Here is a 27,156-nt window from a genome sequence, read left to right on the forward strand (position 1 = left end):
GTTTTTTTTATTTTTACCCTATTCACCCGTAGTGTCTCGCCTTAATTATTTAAATTGTTAAAATGGTGATGCAAGCATACAATTAGGCAGAAATACTCTTCAACGAACACTCTTTTGGAAAAAGGTATGTGCCAATCAAAAATTCAGGATGGCCACCATTTTCAAGATAGCCACCATTTCTGTCAAATAGTTATAATGTCTGCTTTGTCTGCCTCCTCTTCTTTGACCTGTCCAGCTTAGTTAAACTTGCCAGGGATATAAAATCCCCGCCGGCATAGCTCTCAGGTTCAATGGAGTTCATACACAAGCCTCTCCACCACGGCAAGGTGTAGTCCACAGAGAGGAAGGGCCACTGTTAGAAAAAAGGATACGCTACTGGTACAGGTTGCACATACAGTGGGGAGAACAAGTATTGGATACACTGCTGATTTTGAAGGTTTTCCTTCTTACAAAGCATGTAGAGGTCTGTAATTTTTATCATAGGTACACTTGAACTGTGAGAGACAGAAATCCAGAAAATCACATTGTATGATTTTTAAATAATTAATTTGCATTTTATTGCATGACATAAGTATTTGATCACCTACCAACCAGTAAGAATTCCGACTCTCACAGACCTGTTAGTTTTTCTTTAAGAAGCCCTCCGGTTCTCCACTCATTACCTGTATTAACGGCACCTGTTTGAACTCGTTACCTGTATACCTGTACACACACTCAATCAAACAGACTCTAACCTCTCCACAATGGCCAAGACCAGAGAGCTTTGTAAGGACATCAGGGATAAAATTGTAGACCTGCTCAAGGCTGGGATGGGCTACAGGACAATAGGCAAGCAGCTTGGTGAGAAGGCACAACTGTTGGCGCAATTATTAGAAAATGGAAGAAGTTCAAGATGACGGTCAATCTCCCTCCATCTGGGGCACCATGCAAAATCTCACCTCGTGGGGCATCAATGATCTTGAGGAAGGTGAGGGATCAGCCCAGAACTACACGGCAGAACCTGGTCAATGACCTGAAGAGAGCAGGGACGACAGTCTCAAAGAAAACCATTAGTAGTAACACACTACGCTGTCATGGATAAAAAATCCTGCAGTGCACCAAAGGTCCCCCTGCTCAAGCCGAAGCATGTCCAGGCCCGTCTGAAGTTTGCCAATGACCATCTGGATGATCCAGAGGAGGAATGGGAGAAGGTCATGTGGTGAGACATGAGACAAAAATAGAGCTTTTTGGTCTAAACCCCACTCGCCGTGTTTGGAGGAAGAAGAAGGATGAGTACAACCCCAAGAACACCATCCCAACCGTGAAGCATGGAGGTATTGAGGGGAAGATGGATGGGGCCATGTATTGCGAGATCTTGGCCAACAACCTCCTTCCCTTAGTAAGAGCATTGAAGATGGGTCGTGGCTGGGTCTTCCAGCAGGACAACGACCCGAAACACACAGCCAGGGCAACTAAGGAGTGGCTCCGTAAGAAGCATCTCAAGGTCCTGGAGTGGCCTAGCCAGTCTCCAGACTTGAACCCAATAGAAGATCTTTGGAGGAGCTGAAAGTCCGTATTGCCCAGCGACAGCCCCGACACCTGCAGGATCTGGAGAAGGTCTGTATGGAGGAGTGGGCCAGAACCCCTGCTGCAGTGTGTGCAAACCTGGTCAAGAACTACAGGAAACGTATGATCTCTGTAATTGCAAACAAAGGTTTCTGTACCAAATATTAAGTTCTGCTTTTCTGATGTATCAAATACTTATGTCTTGCAATAAAATGCAAATTAATTACTTAAAAATCATACAATTTGATTTTCTGGATTTTTGTTTTAGATTCCGTCAGTCACAGTTGAAGAGTACCTATGATAAAAATTACAGACTTCTACATGCTTTGTAAGTGGGAAAACCTGCAAAATCAGCAGTGTATCAAATACTTGTTCTCCCCACTGTATCTGCGAGAGGGAAGGCGGAAGGACCATCAGAATTAAGACTGGTTTTAACAATATAGGTGACCAGTTCAGAAAGAGCCATAAGAAAGATGGCAGGTTGAATCGTTTCACTCTGTGACTCTTTCTCAAGCCTTCTGTGGTGGAGTTTCTCTCTGTTGTAAAGATGAATGAGACACAAATGATGGTATTTCAGCTCCTGTGCAATGGCATCAGCACCACTTAGTTGAGACAATAATTTAGCATCATTCAGTGTTTGTGCACATTCATGTAGTCTGTCATTCAGTTGCAGTGTCATTACCTGACGTAGGTCAGATTCAGGAGATATGTTATCACAAAAAAAGCAAACCTGATCATCTAGACTTTTCTGCATCATGGTTCTGCGATGCTTTGTTTGGCCTTCATCTGTCTCACTACATTGAGCATCGGATTGTTGCTTCTGGACACAAAGTAACTTTGTGTTGTTGAACCGAAGTCGACAATTGTAGTGATACTTCACTTGGTTCCTTCTCAAAGTAGCTTCTATACCACCACCTTCATCCAGTCGTTCCAGGTCCAGGGTCATTGGCATTTTGTTCATCTTGTGAAAGAGTGGAATGTTGGTGGCAATCATTTTATAGCCATCATGTTGAGAAACATGATGGGTAGATGGTGATTGGAGGGGTTCCTTTGTGTCTGTCTGACAAAGACAACATTTCATCCAATCAGTTGGCCTCTTGGCTGACATGGAATTTTCATTTGCCATTTTGGAGGTTTGTTGTCTGATTAAGGCCGAGGGGTTATCTTTTACCACCTCAATCATAGACATAGTACACATTCAGGTATGGGATACAACTAGGTACGGGTCACCTACACCTAGCCCGATCATTCATCCAGTGCCATTTAAGTCCCGTGTGATCTGTACACCTTCCAGGTAAGCATACATGAACAAGTCATGTATTGCCCCGCTTACCCTTGGCTCGGCTCTCCCACGCTGGCACAACCTGTCAATTCGGGTGCGGTTTAGGGACACTAAACTTAGCTATACTATTACTACTAGTCAAGAACTACAGTGAAAGTAAAACTAGATCAGCTGACACTGAATCCCATGCTGAGTTCCACAGCAGTGAAGTCACCAGTGTGCCCTGGTTGTGTAATGACGTTTACTCTATTAAACAAAACCTTCCTTAACACATTAAATTGAGCTCTGACAGAAATGGTGGTCATCTTGAAAATGGTTGCCATCTTGAATTTTTGAGTGGCACACATCTTTTTCCATGATAATATTCCTTTAAGAATATTTGTACCAAATTTCATGATAGCATCACCATTTGAAAAAAAAATAATTAAGGATTCAAGAAAAATGGCGGCCATCTTGAAAAATGGCGGCCATCTTGAAAAATGGTTGCCATCTTGAATTTTTGAGGGACAAGCACCGTTTTCCAAAAAAAACATTCTGAAGAGAGTATTTTCACAAAATGTTATGCCTACATCACTGTTTGAACGATTGACATAATGAGCATTTGACAGAAATAGCGGCCATCTTGAAAAAATGGCCGCCATGTTGAATTTTTGGATGGCCAGCGCCTTTTTCCCAAAGAGTGACCCTTAGAGAGTATCTGTGCCAAATTTCATGCTTCTATACCAATTTGAACGATTCTCTTGAAATATGCCATTAATCTGCTGCACTATGAGTGAATCAAACTGCTTTTTTAAATTGAATATTTTAATATGAAATGATAAAAAAGAAACATAATTTCAATATGAAACAAAAAAGCCTGTAGGTGGTTGCGACTACTTTCCACTACTGTCGGGGAAATCTGAAGCATGCATCTGATGAAAAAACTTTACTATCCCATGAGGCCACAAGAGAAGATTTGTGAATGACGGTGAAGCATAAGCAACGTAACTGATGTGGTAGGTCACATGACTGTGACAACAGATGTATTACATCCAAACATTCATTTATAGAATTTACCTTTTTAACGGTCGTAAAGCAAAATTTAAACCAAATGTAATACTTACTATACAGCAAGTGATTTTGGACACACTGACTGCCTTAAAGGTAGGGTAGGTAAGAATTGTCTAAAAAACTTATTTTCCAAATTTGTTTAAACTTTATTTATATATCAATACATAATTAAAATGTAAGTACTCTGAAAAAGAAAGTATAAAAATCGAGTGTCTGTAGACCTCTCATGACTGTTTTAAAGACAGCTCATTATTTCCATTCACTCCACCCCCTCCCTTCTGGGCTCCTTCCAAAGCCGTGACTCCGACCGCTGAGCTGGAGGACGCATTATTTACCTGAGACGAGCGGAGAGGAAGGAGCACAGTGCATGTAGTGACATCATGTCAGAATCACATGTAATAAAAAAATCTAACTTTATCATTATGAATATAAACAAATAAGATGTATTTTAGTACTCACTATCAAGCTAGCATATTGATATTGGTAAAGTTTAAAATATTTTTTTTTTGATTCACTAACGAGCTTATATCTATACGGCAAAGCTAAAAACAGGTTGCTTTGATACACGTTTTTCCATTACCATCAGTTACACTGTGATGAAGATAAATTTCGTGTAAGATTCATAACATATATGGTGTTCTGCATGTAAGAGTTTCCATGATGAAAGCATTGTTGACTCTAATGAGGACTACACTCCAGAGACAAGTACCGTATCGTCAGCTCGAGGACAGGTCCGGGGTCGAGGGCGAAGCAGAGGAGGTCGTGCAAGAGGCCGTGCAACTAGGGTCTGAGGATATTGACACGCGTTTTATTTCTTTGTTTATCCAAAGACTTTTTGTTCTTTTCTAGTACTGTCTTCCTTTTGTGCCTTGTTTGCCTTCGCTAACTGCATATGCCGGTAATGTGAATTTTGATTGCTCTTTCTCTGCCATTGTTTTGCTATTCCTAGGTTCCGTGCCTGTTGAATTCCTCAAATCAAACGGGTGCGCGCAAGTGGGCAGATCCTGTGCGGCAAAAGGGTGGTTGCCATGGTTGCGAGAGAGTGACAGTCGCCTAAGCCAATCCTTTGTTTCGTCCCGAATGGAAATAATGAGCTGTGTTTAATGCAGATTAAACGGTCCAGAGTCACTCGATTTTTATACTCTTTTTTTCAGAGTAATTACATTTTAATTATGTATTGATATAGAAAGTTTAAACAAATTTGGAAAAAAGTTTTTTATAAAATTCCTACCTACCCTACCTTTAATGAGTGAGTTGAGTCATTCATTCAAGTTCCAACAGCTGATTCACATAAAATTATTGTGAAATTATTGTGACATAATGCAAAACATAAAAAAATCTGATGCATTATATCTAGGTCATCAAATGTCAGTAAATGTGTACCATTGAGCACTGTAACAGAGCTGTCTGAAACTTTTATTTTAACATTTTATTTTCTATTCTCAAAAACATACATGGGACACATACAACTGACATGGAGAAAAAAAGAAAAAAAAAAAGAGAAATCAATGGAAACCAAGGAAAAATGTCAAACATAGGGTAAACTGAGTACAGTTTTTACTGCACAAAGACTGAATGAACATGATTTTTTTTAAATATATCATGAGATGAATTTATCAGTCTACCACCAACATATATGTCAAAAACCTACATATATAGTTCCTATTTACCACAATTACTGCTTAAAGAAGCACTTTTGTAACATCTGTCAGTTGGAACACCCCGGACTTTATGCTATTAATCATGTATTTAAATAATGGTACGGCAATCTTAAACAAAACTAAATATCTATCAAATTATTTTGTTACTAACTTGGCAAAACTTTGGCAAATCAGTGATTACATCATCCTCAAAAGTAAACTGATAAAAATCTGTATGTGCAGATTAGATAATGATAGACTGAAAAAGTGTTTTCCAGTTTTGTATGCAATATGCATCGGATTGTTATAGTGAGACAGACCGAGCTGAGACTTCTTCTCCATGCTGTATCTCTTGCTCCAAATTAAAACGTGCTTCACGGAGAAAAATTGGACAGAGGTCCACGTCCACAAAATTGCTGGTGTTTACTGATGATTAGGCTATTATATAGTTTGATGAGTTGTGACTTTTAAAACCCAGACATTTCAGCCATATTCACACAATTCCCAGCGCATGACATCAAATGTATTTTGGCATTCAATGTCTGGGAAAACCCACTATTCAACAACTGATGAAGCCATCTGGATAAGTGGTGAAATGTCTTTAATAATTAGAAATGTTCGTATAGTCCTATAAATACATTTCTATTCATGGATGACCTGCATAACTGCCAGTCTTTTTTGCAGTCTTGTATACAAGGACACATGACGCAAGTTTAAATAGTTCATGTAAAAATATAACACAATTGAGTACAGTGTTATTTTAATATGAGCTATGATTGCCCAATGAATTAAGCTGCTTTCTAAAGATGTGAAAAGAAAAACAACAAATTGTCGATCTATTTTAATGGCCATTGATTTTTGATTAAGCCCATCATATTTATAGATTTAATATGCAATTAATTGAGAACAAGGTGTATTTTTGGTAAATGCAGTGTTGTTTTTCATGAGTCTTGTTCTTAATAAACAACTGTCTGACCACCTGATAATTGTATAATGTTATGCTTGTAGGGCTATGATGCTGTAATCATATCTGCTGATTGTCTGTACTCTCCTGACTAACTTGGCCGGTCTTAATGTCCTTGAGTTTCGTCGTATCATCTCCTCTATGGTCCGCAGCGGCTGCAGGTGGGATGACAGTTTCTTCCGTAGTTCGTACCACCAAAAATCTAGAGCAGTCATTAGAACTATCACGAACTATCTCTGTTGTGTTTGTGCTTAATTTGTCATGCGATTTCACATTTAAAGTCGCTTCATCAGCATTTTGGTTCTCTATGCTGGTCTCCTCTAATTTACTACATGAACCTTTATTTGCATTTTCATCTAAAGCTGTTTCATCTGTCGGAGACAGTGCAACTGAGCTCAAGCCTTCTCCTAGAGAGACAGATAACTGATCAGCCGTGGTTGACCCCTCCTTGTCCTCCTCAAACACTTCTGCTCCCCCTTTGGTCTCCACAGGATCAGCACCTTTAAAGAAGCCGAGCAATGTGACACTCTTCTTCCGTTTGCCTACATTTAGGACTTTGCCGTTGGTTGCTCCAGTGTCTTTGAACATATTGCGGATGTTGTATTCCTCCTGAGGTTTTTTTGAGGTGTCCTTAAATCCTGTCCTGCTATCAGAGAGCGTTGTGTCATTTGACGTGTTTCCTGGCTTAGAGGCAGAAAGATTGATCGAACCTTGCAGGCTGTTTCTCTTCTCCATGTGGGTGACGCGAAATCTGTGAAAGTATTAGTTAAGTTAGCTTGGTTGTATTCTGTACATTTTGCAAATAGCGCAAATCTTAATTTTAGTCTACTATTATCTTCCATCCATTGATAATATTCTACAATACTTATGGTGTAAACTGTAATCGACACGGTCAAAAGTCTGGACACACTTGACAATTTATGTTTATAGTTGCCCTAAAATGCTTTTGACCTGAAGGATGACGCTTAAATGCTTCAAAAAGTTTTTGAATTTCTTTACAAAACTGGATCAACATTATCCCGTAAAATGTTTGTTCATATTCATTAAAAAAATGCATTAAAATGCAATTCATACATTCACTGACTTGAATAAGTTAATTTTGATATTTATTTTGATTTAGTTTTAGTGTATGAAATAAAAAATATCCTGCCCCAATATTATAATAAAGGAAAAAGTCTTATTAAAGAGCAAAATTATTTAAAAGAAAACCTTATGACATATTTAAAGCATCATTTATTGAGTAATTATTAGAAAGAAAAAGAAAAGGAAAGAAAAAGAAAACTGCTTATTACGATTTTTTTTCTCCCTCCAAATCAAAGTCACATGGTGCAATCAACACAAAACTGAAAAAAATAAAGAAAACCCAGTGGAGTAGCTCAGGTTTCAACATGATTTACACAGAGGGGCCTGTCCCTCACTAAGAGAACCCCTGCTGATTTTCAATCAAGGTTAATAAGTCTCTTAAAATATCAAATAAATGTATATGACAAGGTGAAGAAGTTCAGGTGGTAAATGTCAGGTATCACTCCCCAAATATATAAATAAATTATATTTATAAATGTATACATCAAAATTTATTGTAAAATAAATAAAATTACTTTAGGGTCAAGTAATGTATTTATATAGTACTGTACACAATTTAGATTCAAAGCAGCTTCACAGTAACAACAGTGCTACAGAATATATCAGCTATGAAATGACTTTAATTTTAGCTGTAAAGCAGCTCGACAGGAGAGACAATAGTGTCATTATTCAGTTGAAATCAATTTAAATTTGTTATCATCTGATGTCAGAACAGTCAAATTGACAATATTGCTGGATATTAAATGTCTTTTAAATCCCAATAACTAAACAAATGTGTGACCTTAATTTTTGAATTTTACTTAAAGGGCACCTATTATGGAATTTTGAAATTTACCTTTCATGTAGTGTGTAACATAGATCTAAGTTAACAAAAACATCCTGCAAAGTTTGAAATATGAAAGTGCACCGTATATAAAGTTATTGTCTTTCAAAAGTAAGAGTCGACTCTGAGTCATTTTTATGAATCGTTAGAAGACCGAAGCTTTTTCTCTGACTAGATGACGTCAACTTGTCAAGTTATTTGAATACGATACGCCCACTTATTGCGCTCCAAGGCCAGGAAAAACTTGAAAACATCATGGCGACGAGACGCTAGGTGTGTTCGACATCGGCTGCGGCTGGATGTAACCGTTTATGGGCAATTCTTAGACTACGGGCACTTTCATGTCCTTTGATCATATTTTATAAAAAACATTTAATTTTGAAAAATTAACACTTTCATAGTTAAATTTACAATGAAAGTACTTTAGGAACTTTTTACCGGTAGTCTATGATGATTTTTTCACCTTTTTAAACATCATTATACATGCAAATATTGCTGTTTTGTGCTTGTCCCACACCCAGACTTTTGATCTTCAATAATGAAAAAGAAGTGTAAAAAAGTTATTTATCTTTTTTTTTTTATTATGACTGAATAAAGTTTCAGTAAAAGAATCAAAACATAATTGAGGTATTTAAGGTCAGACAACTATTAATGTGATTTTATATACAAAATGTAGTTGTCCCACAGTATTGCCGTCATTTCCACCACAACGCTGTAATGTCCCTTTAAAAAGTTTTTTTGAAAGATTGTTTGGGTAGTTTCAATGGAGATGAACAATGACATCACAGCACATGTCTGACATGGAGGAGATTTTAAATTTCTTCAGCAACTTGGATAAGAAAACTCAAGGTAAATGTTGCTTAAAATGAAAATATTTTTATTGTATGTCATTTCCAAACATGGCGTAACAATAAATGAGTTTGTAAATAAATTGATTTTTTAACACAAATAGATGTATTTTGCATGCATGCAATGCTAACTACCAATTCATAGCTAATATGTAATACTAGCTTGGATTTTTTTACAAAATACTGTAGGATTATCATTTCCACCACGGTCATTTCCACCACATTTCCACCACATTATTCTTGGGTGGAAATGACAAAGGTGTGGTGGAAATGACATTTATGCTTACAAGGTGGAATTCTTAGATTGAGTGGCTACATATGAATATTTTATTTATTGAAATGTACAACTCTAATGTATTTATTCAAATATATATTTGTTTAAATGCCTTTTCATCTATTTTTAAGATGCTGCGGAGGTCAACTGGATAAAGGTCTCACTATTTGTGGTTAAAGTTGTTTACAGTAAGACTGTAACTGTTCATCTGGTTATGGAACCAAACAGACTAATGACTAATGATTTGTTAAATGGGTTTCAACTAAATGTTTTCTGTTTTTCTACATGGACGTCCATTCATTGTCATTTCCACAACACCCAGTCATTTCCACCACCTCATAACATTTTTAAAAATATGTACAAAATTCTAATCACTCATTAAAAAATTCTGCATATTTTATGGGATAAGGTTCCACTTAATGTAATAACACAAGTAGTTATTTTTCTGAAATGTATCTAACCAATGCAATATTATATTTCAGGTTGTGGTGGATGTAAGCTTTGTGTTTGGGCCTCATGACAATTTATTTATTTAATCCACAAATCTATGGTAATTGCAATATAGGTATAAATTGGTCAAACTATGTGTGGAAGTGGTTTTACACTGTTGAGAAATTATGTATATCATAAGAATTTTAAATAATAATCAAATATTTGCATGTGATGGAAATGACATTTGTTCAGTGCGGATCGGAAAATATGTCAAAAAACACCAATTTGTCTTATAATGTAAGTGCGTTCTCTTATGGATCATTAAACTAGACTAGTTATATTTAACTGTTAGACTGTGACAATTTTGATTTGAACACTTTTTTTTACATCAAGTTCACAAGGCCAAAAGTGCCCGTAGTTGAAGAACCACTGTCTATGGATGTAACTGATCGGTGAGAGTAGCCGCGTGCAGGCGGGGAGGAGCTGCAAACGGAGACGTGAAGTCGGACACTTTCTGGTTCCCGTAGTGACCGCTCACGTGGTGTTTGCATACTTTACCACAGCTGAAGTGAAATAAATGCAATATTTGCCTTATAATACACAGATGTTGCAGAGACATTTTCATTCAATACTTTATGTATTGCGTCATACAGCGTCTGTTTGAACAAGAATAAAGTTCAACATAAGCTACTATCAATGAAGTGGAGTCTACGTTTTTTAATCAGTTTTAATTTGATAAACATGACACAATATAACATCGCAACTACATGAAAAGAGTGTTTACTGTTATAAAAAAACGGATTTGTGAGCTTTAGAGGAACTAAAGGTGTTCGAATAAACACGCAAGCTGCATGAAGTCGAACAAGCCTGCTGTGTTCTGAAGTGCGACACCAAAGCAAACTTTTTCTGCACAAAGTAACGTTATACTGATCACAACTGACTGGGTCATCTGACCAATCACCGCAGATTAGCGTCACGCAAAGGAGGGGTTTGGAAAAATGAGTCGTTGAACGAATCATTTGGGAGTCGGTGAGCAAATCAGGTAAAAATAAATGCATATTATACGACAACAAAAGTGTTTTTTGTCATTGCATGCATGTAAAACTGTTGTTGGGGACTCCCAAAACAACATTAGGAACATTTTAAATGTCATAATAGGTGCCCTTTACTTAAACCATTTGAAATTATATTTTTGGCCTGGTTTCACAGAAAGGGCAGATTAAGCCAGGATTAGGCCTTAGTTCAATTAGGACATACAAGTATAAATGTGCCTGTAAAACTGGCACATGCTGGTGTGTCTTGAGACAAAACACAGGCATTGACATATTTTAAGATATGCCAGTGGAAATTGCTTTCAGTTGTAACAGTTCAATAATGCTTAAGTTTAAGCCTCGTCTGTGAAACCGGGAGTTAAAGTTTTCCAAAACCATATAAAACATTAATACAAAGAGTACATGTATTTTAAATGAAATATTTTAAAGATCTTTATCGCAGTTACTCTTATTTTGTCATCCAACTAATATTTACATTTTTTTAGTCCCAGTGTCCAGCATACATGGGAACTCTTGTAATGCTGTTTAAACATGTACAAACCATGCATCTCTAATCTAGTCAAGATTCTATTCATTTTTGAAGAAACTCAAATATACAAATGTTTCAAGTCCACATTTTTGGTCATGGTCATGGACATACTTCCATTTGTGGTATTTCATGTTTTTAAGACTTTAGCATTATTCTAAATGTGGAACAGTAATAAAGAATGAGTCTGTCCATTACTGTAACTTTTTGACTGGTATATAATAATAGATAATAGATTCTCACCTTCCCACAGAGAACACAGTCTGCTCCGCTGGCCGAGGTTTGCTTCTAGCCACACGGCTTTTGCGCCGTGTTTTTAATATATGTTCTTGCATACAGTGGACACAAGAGCTGATTTCACCACCCAGATGAACTGTATGATGGTGAAGGGGAAGACCACTTGCACCTTCTTTCTGATGTAACCTGGTTAGAAACATTTTTTATTTTTTTTGTAAAACGGAAATGGCCACTATTCCTCTATTACATTTGGATTAGTTCAGAGGTCAGTGTGTAAACTAATTTACACATCTACATTGCTTTACTTGTCCTACATCATTGTGAGGTATGTGGGGCCAAATGTTGAACTGAGTACTAAAATAAATTCGTTTTTTTATACTTTACAAACTAAAATATCTGGAAACAAACTGGAAAATCTTAAATAATCTCAATGTAGACAGTTCACATCATATCATATAACTTATTTATATAAAGTTGATATATCCTCTTTGAGTAAAATGTGCTGTAAAGGTTGGTGTTTATCTATTTATCACACTATAGAACAAAAGAAATGTAAAAAAATCACAAATGTAATGATTATACCGTGGATCGTGATGTTCACAAACATTTTGCCCAGTAAACATGTCTTTGAAGGCCTCCATATTGGCTGTGACAAAAATAGCAAAACAAGTGGTGAAAATTGTTTAAATACATGACCAATACAATAGTAAATACTGCAGAATAGAACAGAACAAATTGTCTGTACCTTCATTTTCAATGATGCATTTCAGAATTTGTTCCACAGTGTCTTGACTGTTTTCTGATTCATCTGGACAAAAACAATTTTCTAATTTTGTCATATTAACATAATTATGGTAATTAAAATAATGTCATTACAAATTGGATGAACTGACCAAAATCATACTGTGCATTTGTTCAGTTTAAAGGGGCTATCTGTAAGAATTTTAATTTATTAATCGCTTTTTGTATTGCCAATGTGAACTGCTTGTTACTGTGTCAAGATGTGCTTTTTGAGCGCCGAGTATTTAGATCCTTATATAGTTAATAAAGTGAGTAATAATAATAATAATTCGTCACATTTATATAGCGCTTTTCTGGGTACTTAAAACGCTTTACATGAAAGCGGGAATCTCCTCAACCACCACCAATGTGCAGCATCCACTTGGATGATGCGACGGCAGCCATATTGCGCCAGAATGCCCATCACACACCAGCTTACTGGTGGAGAGGAGACAGAGTGATAAAGCCAATCAGTATATGGGGATGATTAGGAGGCCATGATGGACAGAGGCCAAGGGGAAATTTGGCCAGGATGCCGGGGTTACACCCCTACTCTTTTTCGAAGGACATCCTGGGATTTTTAATGACCACAGAGAGTCAGGGCCTCGGTTTACCGTCTCATCCGAAGGATGGTGCTCATTGACAGTATAGTGTCCCCATCAATTTTATGTATTAAAATATCGCAGTATTATGTGCAATCTTGCTAACAGTGCAAATAGCACTTGTTGGCAAAGGTCATTTTTACTAACTTTACCCACCATTTCTCATATAGTCTACATTTAGTACAACATGTTCTTGCTATTTATTCTTATGCAAACAGTATGTACCACTATTTATATAAATAGCATCTACCTTTTTTACACCACCATGTTTTATTGAAGTCAAAAATTGTCACTGATGGACTGTGTGTCATTTCTTGAGAGAACGATCCCCTCTCTTTGCACTGCATGGGCAGACATCTTTTTAAATAAATCTATTATTATAATATCGCAGTTACCTACAATGGCAGAAATCTGTGTGTGTGTGTGGGTGGGTCGTCTATTGAAAAATAGTGCTTATTTTTGGAGCATATAGATTATTCAAGCAAATAATAATAAAAAAAAGTGATGGTGAGGGTTTTAGGGATGACTAGGTATTAAGCCAGGAATTTTGAGATAAATAAAACCTCCATGGGATAAAGATACAGAAAATAAAAAGACAAGAAACTATCTTCAAACAGTATGGATTTTGGGTAACACTTTAGTTTAGGGTCCAATTCTCACTATTAATTAGTTGCATTTTAGCATGCATATTGCATATATATATATATATATATATATATATATATATATATATATATATATATATATATATATATATATATTAATGCCTTATTCTGCATTACCATATTCTACATCCCTTAATCCAACTTAATCCAATACCTAAACTTAACAACTACCTTACTAACTATTAATAAGCAGTAATTAGGTTTTTACTGAGGAAAAAGTTGTAGTTAATAGTGAATATTGGACCGTGTGTGTGAGAGTGACCGTATTTTGTATAAAACATATGTATATTTTTATAAAACAAAGGCTGAAATGACTTGCCATCTTTGTCTGTCCCCAGTTTGTCTTCACAATTTACTTGATCCTCTTCCAGTTCACAGCGGTAGCCCTTCGTCTTCAATAAGTGACAGATTAAGAAACCCAGAAGGCCAGTGATGAAGAAGAAAAAGACAAGGAGGAAGATTATGTATGTTGGAGGGGGTTCACCCACATTGGGTGTCTCTTGGTCTGTCATCCCACTGTCTTCTTTGCAAAGGCAGTTGGCTGCAAATTGGACAAAAGTATGGCAGTTACATTTATACAGCAGGTAATGCTCACACAACCTAAAACTATTTTCTCCAGCATTGAGAAAGTTGTCTTTGTCACGCCATCTAACTCACTTGGCTCAGAGAGATAATCAGCTGCTCAGCTCCGTCAGGGTATATTTCCTGTTAGCGAGTACCTTTATCTTGCCATCCAGGCGTGTGGTGAGAGGAGCTTGGCCCACACCCTCTGTTTTCACTCAGCAACTGATATATGTTGCAACTTCAACAGCCTGCAAAACATTTCTCATTCTGTTGTTTTAACATTCAAGTCAATTTAAATGATTCATGAACGACTGGCATAAAAACCAATGGAATAACTTTTGGAGTACAGCATATTTTTCACCCATTCACATGTCCATTCACCGAAACATCAGTTAAAACGAGGCAACTGGATTGATATTAGGTTTTCCAGTTTATTCCAATTGCAGTTTCTATGTGATGTGTTTGTCAAGTGTATCACCAAATCTCCCTGCATTGTAAAATTCTAGCATGAAATTCCACCCGTAAACAAAAGGGAATTGTCCGAAAATTCATATGAATTAGCCGCCTATTCGCCCAAACGTAACGAACTGCCATGAGATTGTGTTGGGGTCTACAAATAACAGGCCTGTTTTTCACCGCAGCATACAAATAGAGCAACAGTATAACTTCAACAGCACTGACAGAAATTCTTCTGTCGTATTGTGTATTTCCTTTAATAATGGCTAATGTTATTCCTTGTTCACCTATTGATAATTGTTACAAATTTAATCAACATAACAAATAAAGCTGCTTAAACGATTCTAATTCAGTCAGATTTACTGAGTGCTTGCTTCAAGCCTGACAGACGTCTTTTTACCCCTTTATTTTATGTTTCTCCATTATGGCTACATTATGGAAACCAAATAGGTAAAAAAGAAAGAAAAGAAATCTGCGATATCCTTTTTCAGATTGCTGAAAGCTACAGAAAATAGAAACAAACTGATCACTGCAATTTGCAGAAAAAGCAAAGAATCCAGGTGTCATTTTCGGTGGCTGTAATGAAGCGCTTGACAAAGGAGATACTCAAAATAAATATTTAATCCAAGAATCAAAACTATAAACAGGAGAACTCAGAGGAAACACAACCATGAACATACTGACTTCAAACAACAATAAAACAGAAAAACAGATCAAAAACATGAACAAACAAACCCAAAACGTGACAGTACACGGAAGTACTCCATCCCGGAAGGAGCGTCCTCATGCCATAATAAGTCCAACAGGGGAGAGGCTGGAGAAGGGGGTGGCCAGGGGTGGGACAGGCAGGAAAGGAAGCCTCCTAGGTGGCACCAGCAATACAAGAAGCAAGGGAGGAGCCGGTAGCTCAGGGAGCCTGGGCGGGGCCAGCAGTCAAGTCAAGTCAAGTCAACTTTATTTATATAGCGCTTTTCACAATACAGATTGTATCAAAGCAGCTTCACAGTATTAAATAAAATAGTACATCAGTGTTTGTTTCTGGTGTAAAACATCCACGTTTGGTAATGCTGATCAATAGCACTGTTGAATCGATTAATCAAATTAAGTATCCCCAACTGAGCAAGCCAAAGGCAACAGTGGCAAGGAACCGAAAAACTCCATCAGGTGACCTAATGGAGAAAAAAAAACCTTGGGAGAACCCAGGCTCAGTCGGGGGCCAGTTCTCCTCTGGCGTTTATGAAGTAGAGACCGGATTAAACTGTAAGATTAAAAATGTTATATAAATGCCTGGCTGAAGAGATGCGTCTTTAATCTAGTTTTAAACTGGGAGAGCGAGTCTGAGCAACGAACAGTATCAGGAAGACTATTCCAGAGTTTTGGAGCTAAATGTGAAAATGCTCTCCCTCCTTTGGTGGATCTGAATATCCTAGGTATGACCAAAAGCCTTGAATTTAGTGATCTTAAAGAGCGCGATGGATTATAGGGCGATAGAAGATCTGTTAAATAGACTGGAGCTAAGCCGTTTAGGGCTTTATAAGTCAGTAGCAATACCTTGTAATTAATACGGAACTTTATAGGTAACCAATGTAGTGATGATAAAATTGGTGTTATATGGTCAAATTTTCTTGATCTAGTAAGAACTCTAGCGGCGGCATTTTGGACTAACTGTAGCTTGTTTATTGAGGATGCAGGACAACCAGCTAATAAAGCATTACAGTAATCTAGTCTCGAGGTCATGAATGCATGAACTAACTTTTCTGCATCAGAAACTGATAGCATATTACGTAACTTAGCAATGTTTCTAAGGTGGAAAAAGGCTGTTCTTGTAACATATGAAATATGATTTTCAAAAGACAAGTTACAATCTAATATAACACCCAGGTCTTTTACTGTAGAGGATAAAGTAACAGGACACCCTACGATGTTAAAGTTGTATTGTAAGAGGTTTTGTGGGCGGTTTTTTGAACCGATAAGTATTACCTCTGTCTTATCTGGATTTAATAAAAGAAAATTGCGCGTCATCCAATCTTTTATATCTTTAACACACTCTGTCAATTTGGATAATTTAGCGTTTTCATCCGGCCGTGATGAAATATATAGTTGAGTGTCATCAGCATAACAATGGAAACTAATTCCATGTTTCCTTATAATATTTCCAAGTGGCAGCATATATATTGAGAATAATAGAGGGCCTAACACAGATCCCTGCGGCACTCCATAGTTTACTGGAGTTATGATCGATTTTTCTCCGTTTAAATAGACAAAATGGTAGCGGTCAGATAGGTATGATCTGAACCAGCTTAATGCTTGTCCTTGAACACCGGTATAGTTTTGTAGTCGATCTAAGAGTATTATGTGATCTATAGTATCGAACGCAGCACTAAGATCAAGTAAAACTAGTATTGAGATACAGCCTTGGTCAGAAGCTAAAAGTAAATCATTTGTGATTTTAACGAGCGCAGTTTCAGTGCAATGGTGTGGCCTGAACCCAGACTGAAACTTTTCATTGATGTCATTTTCTTGCAAGAAAGAGCCCAGTTGGGCAGACACAACTTTTTCTAATATTTTGGACATAAAAGGAAGATTTGAAATGGGTCTATAATTTGCTAGGTTATTTGGGTCTAATTGTGGTTTCTTAATGAGAGGTTTTATAACTGCCAATTTAAATGTTCTTGGAACATGACCTAAAGTTAAAGATGAGTTAATAATATTGAGGAGAGGCTCTTCCACTATAGGTAACACTTCTTTCAATAGTTTAGTTGGTATGGGATCTAATAAACATGTTGTTGTTTTAGAGGAAATGATAAGTTTATTTAACTCTTTTTGTTCTATAGTTGTAAAGCACTGTAATTGTTCTTGTGGGGTGATAATCGAGGCTGAATTATAAGGCGCGATTGAGGATTGAACGTTTACAATTGTGGATCTGATGTTTTCTATTTTCTCAGTGAAAAAATTCATGAAATCATTACTACTAAACTGTAACGGGATATTTTGTTCAGGAGACATCTGTTTATTTGTTAGTCTAGCCACGGTGTTAAATAAGAACCTAGGATTGTTTTGGTTGTTTTCTATTAGTTTGCGGAGGTGCTCAGCCCTGGCCGCTTTTAGGGCCTTTTTATAGCGTGACATACTGTCTTTCCAAGCGATTCTAACGACCTCTAAATTAGTTTGTTTCCATTTACGCTCTACATTACGGGTTTCTCTCTTTAGAACACGCGTAGTATTGTTGTACCATGGTGCTTTAATTTTCTCTCTGACCTTTTTTAGTCTCATAGGTGCAACAATATCCAATATACCAGAGAGAATGGTGTTCATAGTTCTAGTTACTTCCTCAAGTTCATCTGTTTGTTTGGGTTCAGGCAGCAGCTGAGACATATCCGATAAGCAATTTGAAAAATTATCTATGGTGGATGGAAGGATAGTTCTGCCTAATCGATAACGTGGCGCAGCATGATATATTACCGGGGTATGTAATATGCAAGTTACCATGTAATGGTCAGTTACATCATCACTTTGCGGAATGATATCTATATCGGTTGAATCGGTTCCATGTGATATAATTAAGTCGAGTGTATGATTAAGACGATGAGTTGGTCCGGTAACGTTTTGCTTAACCCCAAAGGAGTTTAATAAATCTATAAACGCAGCCCCTAACGTATCATTTTGATTATCTAAGTGTATGTTAAAATCTCCAACAATTAATACTTTATCGACATTGACCAATAGATCTGAGAGAAAATTTGCAAATTCTTTTAGGAAATCAGCGTAAGGCCCAGGCGGTCTATATACGGTAGCCAAGGCTAGAGATAATAGGGATGTTTTTCTTTCATCTAAGAGCGTAACATTTAGTACAAGTACTTCAAATGAAATAAACTTATAACCCGTTTTCTGAGTAACACTAAGAAAATCTCTATAGATAGTTGCAACACCGCCGCCACGACCAATCAGACAGGGCTCGTGCTTATAGGAGTATCCTGATGGAGTAGACTCATTTAGACCGAAATAATCATTTGGTTTAAGCCAGGTTTCAGTAAGGCAAAGTACATCGATGCTATTATCTGTGACTATTTCATTTACAATAACTGCCTTAGGTGTGAGTGATCTAATGTTTAAAAGACCTAGCTTTAGAAATTGTTTTTGTTTACTAATAGCAACATTTTCTGTTTTAATAACAATTAGATTTTTTCTAGATCCTGCAGTAGATTTATTATTTGATCGCACTAAACGAGGAATAGACACAGTTTCTATGCAATGTTCTACACTAGTATTAATATCAGTTAATTTGGTGCAGCAGAGACTATGATTTGGACTTTTGGTTACTAGTCAAAAGGTATTTAACATTTTGGAGATGTTATCTGATAGAAGATCCGATCCGAATCTGTTTGGGTGTAAGCCATCAGCACGGAAAAGCCTAGGACGCTCCCAAAACAGATTCCAATTATTTACAAAGAGCAGTTTCTGTTCATTGCACCATGACGTTAACCATTCATTTAGTGCGAATAATCTACTAAACTTGTCATGTCCTAGACGGTACGTGGGAAGCGGTCCTGACACAATGATCGTTATATCTGGCGATGTGCTGCGTACCGTATCGATCAGATTCCTGAAGTCTTTCTTCAGAACTTCCGTCTGGCGCAGCCTGATGTCGTTCATTCCCGCGTGCAATACCAAAGTTCCGACGCGCTCGTTATCGTTCAGAATATCGGGAACGTGAGCAGCGATTTCAGAAACACGAGCACCAGGAAAGCAGTGACTGTGCATCTTATTTTTACCTGATGTTGCATGGACGTGCCGAACAATGGAATCACCGATGATCACAGCATCGTGTTCTGTTTCGCGAAGAGGGGAGAAGCGGTTTTGTGTGGATAACTCGAAAACCGGGAGGGTCGGAGAGGGTCTTGGTCTAGACCTTACTCGCGTCTTCCGCTGCGGAAATATCCAGGCTTCGTGGTGGCGTGTTGGAGCCGGAGTGAACGAGACCATGGCTGATCGCGACCTTGGCGCTCGGGACCGATGCCGAGTAACGCACGGAGTAGACGAGGTCGGAGTCAGCGGGTTAGTAACATTAATCTCTGATTTGTGAGCATCGGCGCGTGATGTTTCAAGAGCCAAACGCCGGTCTATCAGCTCGGCCTGTCTCACTAAAAGGTCGTGGATATGTTTCTCAACAGCTTCCAGCTCAGACTGCACCGCGTGCAGCTCAAATGTGTCCTCACCTGCACCAAAAGGTAGACTACATACATCTGATATATTCGCCATTTTAACAGATGGACAGTAAGTTAGCAACGACACTACCAGTGATGCTATCAATTAATACTAATTTCTGACAAACGTCTTAGATATAATCCGTCTTTTTAGTGGTACGGGTGTAGAGTAGACGCACGATAGGTGAAAAATGTTTGTAAGTGAGTGTTGAGAAGACGCGTTCAACAGTGATCCCCGGGAGTAACCTATAAGAGTATCCAGCGTTGGATCACTAACAGGCTTGAGACGCGTCTGCTCAACAGTCCGCGTTGTAACTATGAGGTTTGAGCAGTAGTGCTTCTCAGTGAGGAAAAGTAGAAAATGTTTGTTGTAAGTAAGTTTAAAGAGTAAAATCAAGAATTATAAATCAAATCGATGGAGCTCCAAAGACAACAACGCGTTCAGACGCGACGCATGCGCATTCGACAGTGCTGGAACGCAGTGCTGGAACGGGTGTCTCGCACTTCTGGGATCTACTTCAGAACGCTGGCTCATTATTGACCATCTCCTGCGTCAGCACCACACACACATCTCTTGGTGATCACGTGAACAGAGTTGGCCAATAAGGAGCTCAGTGTTTGGGCGTAAAACCCGGAAGCGCTGCACTGTGTTTACAACGTGATCAGCGTAGGAGACTGACACGGAAGAGAAGAAGTTGTTCAATTAAGTTGTTATTTTTGTTTGACTTCTGCACATAAAAAGTATTCTTGTCGCTACATAACATTAAGGTTGAACCACAGTAGTAACATGGACTATTTTAATGATGTCTCAACAACCTTTCTGGGCCTTGAAAGTTGCAATGATGTTGCTGCCTATGGCTGATTCAAGAAACCTCTCAGATTTCATTAAACATATCTTAATTTGTGTTCCGAAGATGAACAAAAGTCTTATGGGTTTGGAACGAGGGTAATTAATGACAGAAATTTAGTCTTTGGGTGAACTAACCCTTTAAAGGGGGTCAATCCTTTAAATACAATCAGAGTTATATAAAAAAAATGGCTTGGCTAATCCAAGCTTTATAATGGGAGTGAATGGCTGGTGAAAATTTGAAGCCCAAAAAAGTGTATCCATCCATTATAAAAAATACCCCACATGGCACCGAGGATTATTAAAGGCCTTCTGAAGAGATGCCATGGGTATTTGTAAGAAAAATACCCATATTTATAACTTTATAATCTAAAATAACTAGCTTCCGCCAGACGACCGTACGCACACTACGCAAATCGACTTCCGCCAAAAGAGTATCCCGTGATGCATGTATGACGTAAGATGTAGGAGTATCGTAAGCTAAGACGCCTCTCGCGGTTTAAACTTACAGGGCTGTACAACAAACAAAGTTCCTCTTCTATTATATAGAAATCCTACGAAATTTCTCTTCAAAATTTCTAATTCGCGACCGGTGTTTTGTTTTGCTCTTTCCTCTGAGCTTCGCCGTTCGTCATTGCGTTGGGTCAGGGATTAGTCTTCCACCAATACGTACGCCCATCTGTTGGAACTCGGAAGCCAATTTTTATAGTTTATAAAGTTTTAAATATGGGTATTTTTCTTACACAAATGCATGGCTTCACTTCAGAAGGCCTGTTATTAACCCCCTGGATCCATATGGATTACTTTTATCATGGATGGATGCACTTTTTTGGGCTTCAAATTTTCACCAGCCATTCACTTCCATTATAAAGCTTGGAAGAGACAGGACATTTTTTTATATAACTCCGATTGTAAAGTTTTAGGTGGCAACATATTTTTTTAGGAATTCTGTGAATTACACAGTGCAAACCAAAAGTAATACTACCCACCAAATGTAGAAGGGTTGGCTCTCCACAGAACATTAAAATATACATTCTATTGAATTTTTCGTGTTCGCATTTATGAGGCAAAAACAATGATACGGGCATGACAGTTCTCCATTACGGACATGACCGCTCTGAAAGCGGCACTAAAATACTGCTTTAAAACTTTACAGAAACCCCAAGCAGGCATTTAAACCACCAAATATTGAAATCTGCGATACCAGTATGGTAAGATAGCACAATTAATCAATTTTATTATAAATCGCTCTATTTCAAATGGTTATGGATTATTTCTCAAGTTGACCAGCGTGTGTGCAGTTCAAGACTCAATAGAGACAATGATATTTTCCTACTAATAAAACTGCTTGCTAAAATACTAAAATCATATAGGAGTTCAAATCGCAGGTTTCCTCCACAGTCAGGTGAATTGATTGACACTCCGTAGGTGTGAGTCGCACTCGCAATCATGTCAGTTTTATGTTTTCTGTCTAAATGATTGCACGGTTTTCAGCCAGTTTGTGCAGTTCAAAGCACAGTTGTGAGTCAAAATTATCACATTTTATTTAGTGTCAAAATTATTGCAATATTGTTATTATTTTGTCCGCTTGATGGCGGGATTATGATGGATATTCATGTTTTAACCAAGAGGTGAAAACGTGACATCCCGTGGGGGAAGTATCCTATGACACACAATGCTCTTCTGTAAGATGTACAGTATCATATACCTTCTGATGTTCATATTTCGTCCTGTAACTGACAAAGAGGAAGAGAAGATCGGTCCACGTGCGCTTGATCCGCCGCTTACACTGAGGCGCTACAGAAATCTATCACGGCGTATTAAAGAGCGACATATATAATGTGAAATTTTGTTATAAATTTGAAATTGAAAGTTGAGATATTTTGAGATACGCCTGAAACCGTTCACAGCAAGAGTTGTTATGGTTGTTCAGAGCAAAGTAGTGAGATGAATTGTCGATACTAAGAGCATACACATAATTTAGCTTTTTATATAAAGTTTCAAATTATTTGTATTTATAATTGTTATATTATATAAACTTAATCTTTAAAACGTTAAGGCTGTGACAGAGCACTGAAGCGTCGTGACCTCTTAATTATAGCCCTTATAAATTCAACAGGCAGTGCTGTTATGACTAAATGAGTATATTTATTTCTCAGACATACCTCCAAAAATGCTTATTGTTCAAATGAAGTTTAAAAATGGGGGTCTTTGATCCCTCTTTTGAAACCATGAAATATGGTTGGTTGCAAATGTAATTTTAGCATTGTTGCTCACCTCATATGTGGTGGATAAAGTAGGATTAAAAATGTAAGAATATGTTTTAGATCTGCTGATCCTACTTCCTTACATAACATCACATAAAAAACTAAGGTGAACTATACTGTATTGGGCATTCAAGGTGAACATGAGGGCATCCATTTACTGATTAGATTTAACATAGTTTCCTTTGAAGGGGTTTTGTTAGTCTTTGATCTTCCAACTGAGAGTTCAACTGTGTGAATGTTAACCTAGTCTTAGTTCTCTTGACCATGTGTTGTTTATACAATTTGGGGGGTACCATTATCTCAGTTGGGGGTAATTGCCTCTATTAGATGATTAGATTAGATAGTCTTTAGATGATTAGATTTAGTGGTCATCTCTAAGGCAGTGTTTAAGGTCAAGACTTTTAAGGACTGTCAGCACCTCTAAGGACTGCCCACTGAATGCCTATAAGATACCATGTAAAGTTACGTTAGTCAGATTGTTGGACGAACTGCAGCAACGCTCAATAAAGAATAACTTCTGTTGATCTCCTGGTCTTGCTTCGATGAAGGAATAAAGTTTCCAACAATAAACAAGGCAATTTTCGGTTACAGCACAGTAATACAGTACTTTGCAGACCTAAATGCACTTACCGTAAAACTTCAAATAATAGCCGAGTCCCAAATTGACGCCTGTCTCTTTTACACGCCTGGTGTGGCTACAGGTTTGGATAAATAAAGGCCGGTCTCAAATAAAGGCCCGGTCTGGTTTTTAGTTTCGGGTTGTATTTAATCTTCTAAAACCCGTCAGATCGTCTGTTTAAGCCAGTTCTATGGGGCAGATTGCGCACGCAAGAGAGCCCTGCGCATCTGGGCGGGAGCTGTTAGCGCAAGCACGGCAGGCAGAGTTAGCGGAGGCCAGAGAGGGAAAAGTGGAGGAGAGTGACGGGGAGGAGGAATTCGCCAATGAACTTGTAGTTGAGGATCGCGGTGATGATGATAGTGATAAATAGGGTCCTTTTGTATCACATGATATTACTGGTAACTTGTATTGTTCAGCCCATGGCTGTCACATCGTTTTGTTTTTTATGCTGCCAATAATCTAAAGGGGGTCGCACACCGTACGAGAAGCGCAGCGCCGCGTCGCGTCTATGACAACTCGAGGTATCGTACACCGAACGTGCACTTTGTCAGTTTATGGCCAGCAATATAGTTATGTTTAAGGATATTATGGAATTAAGATCATGTATGTACTATGTTATGATTGTACTGTACAATTAAATACAATCGTTGCTTAGTCTGCAGTCTGAATTTACTTTACCTCAGAGCGTCCGTTAACTGAATGAATTGAGAATATCACCTAAATCCGATAACATCAGCAATTTTCATTCAAGCAGCTGATTTCTGTAAATGAATGTAAAACTGAATGTATATTGCAGCACAAGGTGAAGTCAGTATACATTAACGACGATTTGAGACAATGTACACTCATAGAGAATAATGTGTTCGAATTTTAAAGACGTGGCGCTGCGCTTCTTGTCTGATGTGCGACCCCCTTTAGACATACGGAAATATAGTTGGCTAATTCTTACATTAACTGATTTGTTAAACACAAACACAGATATGGTAACCTCCTACTGTCATGCTCATCTCAACACTAAATTAAAGGCCTGTCTCATATAGACGCCTGTCTCAAATACAAGCCGGTGCAGTTCGGCGATTTGGGAAAATAAAAGTCCGGCCTATTATTTGAAGTTTTACGGTATACTTACTTATACTTATTACTTATAAAGGGTTTTGTTCTTTTGGTAAAAACATAATTTTTTTCATGGTAAGGATGACTTTTGCATGGAATTGGCCTTATCATATAACATAAAGACCAAAGTCTTATGGGTTTGGAAAGACATTAGGGTGAGTAATTAATTTGTTTTACTCTAGTTCTTGCAGTTTTCCCTACTAGCGCCAGCCAAGTTGCCACTCAGTCCTAAGAGGGCATGTTTTGGCGGGAAAGTGATGTCAGCGCATAACCTCTATTAAGACTTTAGCATCAGGTAAATAAAAAATAACGTTATACCAGTAACCATCTCCTCTGGCTCAAAGTCATTCTGTGGAAATTGCTGAATTAGTCATGACATTGGATTAACTTACAAAGCGTGGCCACTATTCAATACAGAGGAAAGCTAAGCATGAGAGAGCTACTCTGCAGTATGACTCAGCATTCTCGTGACCTCCACATCCAAACACACACCGATGACACTGCATGGGTTATTCTTATCCTCACGTCATTGAAACCTGATCTATATATGAAGAGTTCAGAATGATCATTTTTATCAAGCTTGTATATTTAAGTTCAGCAATTTCACTTAAATGACAACTAATAAGTAATCTTCGTTGCCATTTAAGTGAAATTACTGAACTTATATATACCAGCTTGATAAAAATGATCATTCTAGAAGAAAATTTCAAATGGCACTTAGAGGCTTTTGCATCTGAACTCTTCATATGTAGTCTTTATACCCAACTGTAATTAAAATGTATTCAAATGCATTTCATTCGGTCTTTTCACACTGGTTTACTTAAAACAGTTGTAAACAAAATATGTACATATCCTGCCTACATCTAATTTATCAAAAATATTGTTTAACATAAGACAACTGCTCAGCTACTGATGGCAAAAAGTACTTATCATATGCATGCAACAACAAGAATAGAACATTTTTATATGCATGAAATGCATGGAAATGAAAATAGAGCAGAGACACTCTATAGACCTGCATACATGAAGAATTCAACTTTATAATCAACTACTGAATGAACAATATGGGAAATTCAAATACTGTATCTAAGAGAAGAGTCTGAACTAAACTTGTAGAGCCATTAAATGTCCATATTAACATTCTCATGCAATTTATTATAATACTATCTATTAAACTGTAAATCTGTAGTTGTATAATAAAACAGACGAAATAGAATATCCTATTATTAATGCACTCAGGTAGGCCTAATACTTTAAGGAAACAATGTGTAACATGTCTTTCGTCATGAGCTCTTTGTCAAAGCTTTCTAGATGCGCAGAGGAGGATCCCACATATCAGCTACTTTGACTATAAAGAAATAGCGAAACTATCTTTCGATTCACTGCAAGTAGTGAATATACCGACAAAGACTGTCAAATGCCTCATTGTCACAACCATTCGGTTTATTATTATTATTTTGATTAATGTTGTTATTATTATTACTAATTACTTTTTTTTTTTTTTTTTTTTTTTGCTGGCCTACGCGCATTTTCGAAGATGCGTTCCAAGTTAAAAATAGCTCAGACACGAGTCTCGAGAGCTTTGAGTTCTGTTACATTCCGTTGTCTTCATCTATCAGACTAAGCACGGGTCCCCTGTGAACTGATGCTCACACGCTCGGGTAAACACCTTAATAAAATAAATGCGGCGTTTTTGATTTATTTGTTTCCTGATTACTTGAACAGATTATGGTGGCGTGAATTCAATGTGTCAAATAAATATCTTCTATTAGTCTTGTATATTTCCTAACAACCTTCAAAACTGAGAAAGTCAGAGACCACATGACATAGCTACTGCTACCGTTAAAATCGCGATATTTTCGAAACAAGAACATTATACTCAGGTACTCACCAAAGCTTTTAACGGCCAAGGGATGCGCTTATGATGCCTCCAGCATGACACTGAAGCTGAAACAGCAGCAGCTGGACTCAAGAGCTGCAGTCCGCAACATATTTAAAGGAAGACGACACGTGAAATGCTCTCTATAGTGGATTCAGCTCTCTGGAACAGGTTTTTAACTTTTGCAAGGGATTATTACATTAAAGGGATACTCCACCCAAAAACCAGTCTATCTATCTATCTATCTATCTATCTATCTATCTATCTATCTATCTATCTATCTATCTATCTATCTATCTATCTATCTATCTATCTATCTATCTATCTATCTATCTATCTATCTATCTATCTATCTATCTATCTATCTATCTATCTATCTATCTATTAAACAATTACACTTGCTA

General features: G+C 37.5%; 1 protein-coding gene across 5 annotated transcripts; it reads right to left on the reverse strand.

Moving 5' to 3' along the window:
* Nucleotides 1–5,264: 5,264 nt before the first annotated feature.
* rell2 (RELT like 2) lies at nucleotides 5,265–26,890 on the reverse strand. Of its 5 annotated transcripts, none has more exons than XM_081383200.1 (8): nucleotides 26,765–26,890; nucleotides 15,559–15,739; nucleotides 14,461–14,634; nucleotides 14,123–14,344; nucleotides 12,502–12,564; nucleotides 12,339–12,402; nucleotides 11,763–11,942; nucleotides 5,265–7,232 (listed from the first exon to the last, which is right to left on the reverse strand). In XM_081383200.1, the coding sequence occupies exons 4-8, from the start codon at nucleotides 14,313–14,315 to the stop codon at nucleotides 6,542–6,544; spliced, it is 1,191 nt and encodes a 396-aa protein (XP_081239326.1). In that variant the 5' UTR covers nucleotides 14,316–14,344; nucleotides 14,461–14,634; nucleotides 15,559–15,739; nucleotides 26,765–26,890; the 3' UTR covers nucleotides 5,265–6,541. The 5 variants fall into 5 exon arrangements, with proteins under 5 accessions (XP_081239326.1, XP_081239327.1, XP_081239324.1 ...); XM_081383201.1 differs by having other exon boundaries at nucleotides 14,461–14,615; nucleotides 26,765–26,878; XM_081383198.1 differs by lacking the exon at nucleotides 26,765–26,890 and having other exon boundaries at nucleotides 12,502–12,582; nucleotides 14,461–14,615; nucleotides 15,559–15,712.
* Between the last annotated feature and the right edge of the window lie 266 nt (nucleotides 26,891–27,156).

The sequence above is a fragment of the Scardinius erythrophthalmus genome (assembly GCF_964197995.2).
Source record: "Scardinius erythrophthalmus genome assembly, chromosome: 13".
In the NCBI taxonomy this organism is placed as follows: domain Eukaryota; kingdom Metazoa; phylum Chordata; class Actinopteri; order Cypriniformes; family Leuciscidae; genus Scardinius; species Scardinius erythrophthalmus.

Coding starts and splice junctions, on each gene's coding strand:
- rell2 (XM_081383198.1), bottom strand. CDS start 14,315: ATGACAGACCAAGAGACACCCAATGTGGGTGAACCCCCTCCAACATAC. Junction 12,403..12,501: donor ATGCATCATTGAAAATGAAG/GTACAGACAATT, acceptor TTTTTGTCACAG/CCAATATGGAGGCCTTCAAA. Junction 11,943..12,338: donor TGTGAACATCACGATCCACG/GTATAATCATTA, acceptor GTTTCTAACCAG/GTTACATCAGAAAGAAGGTG.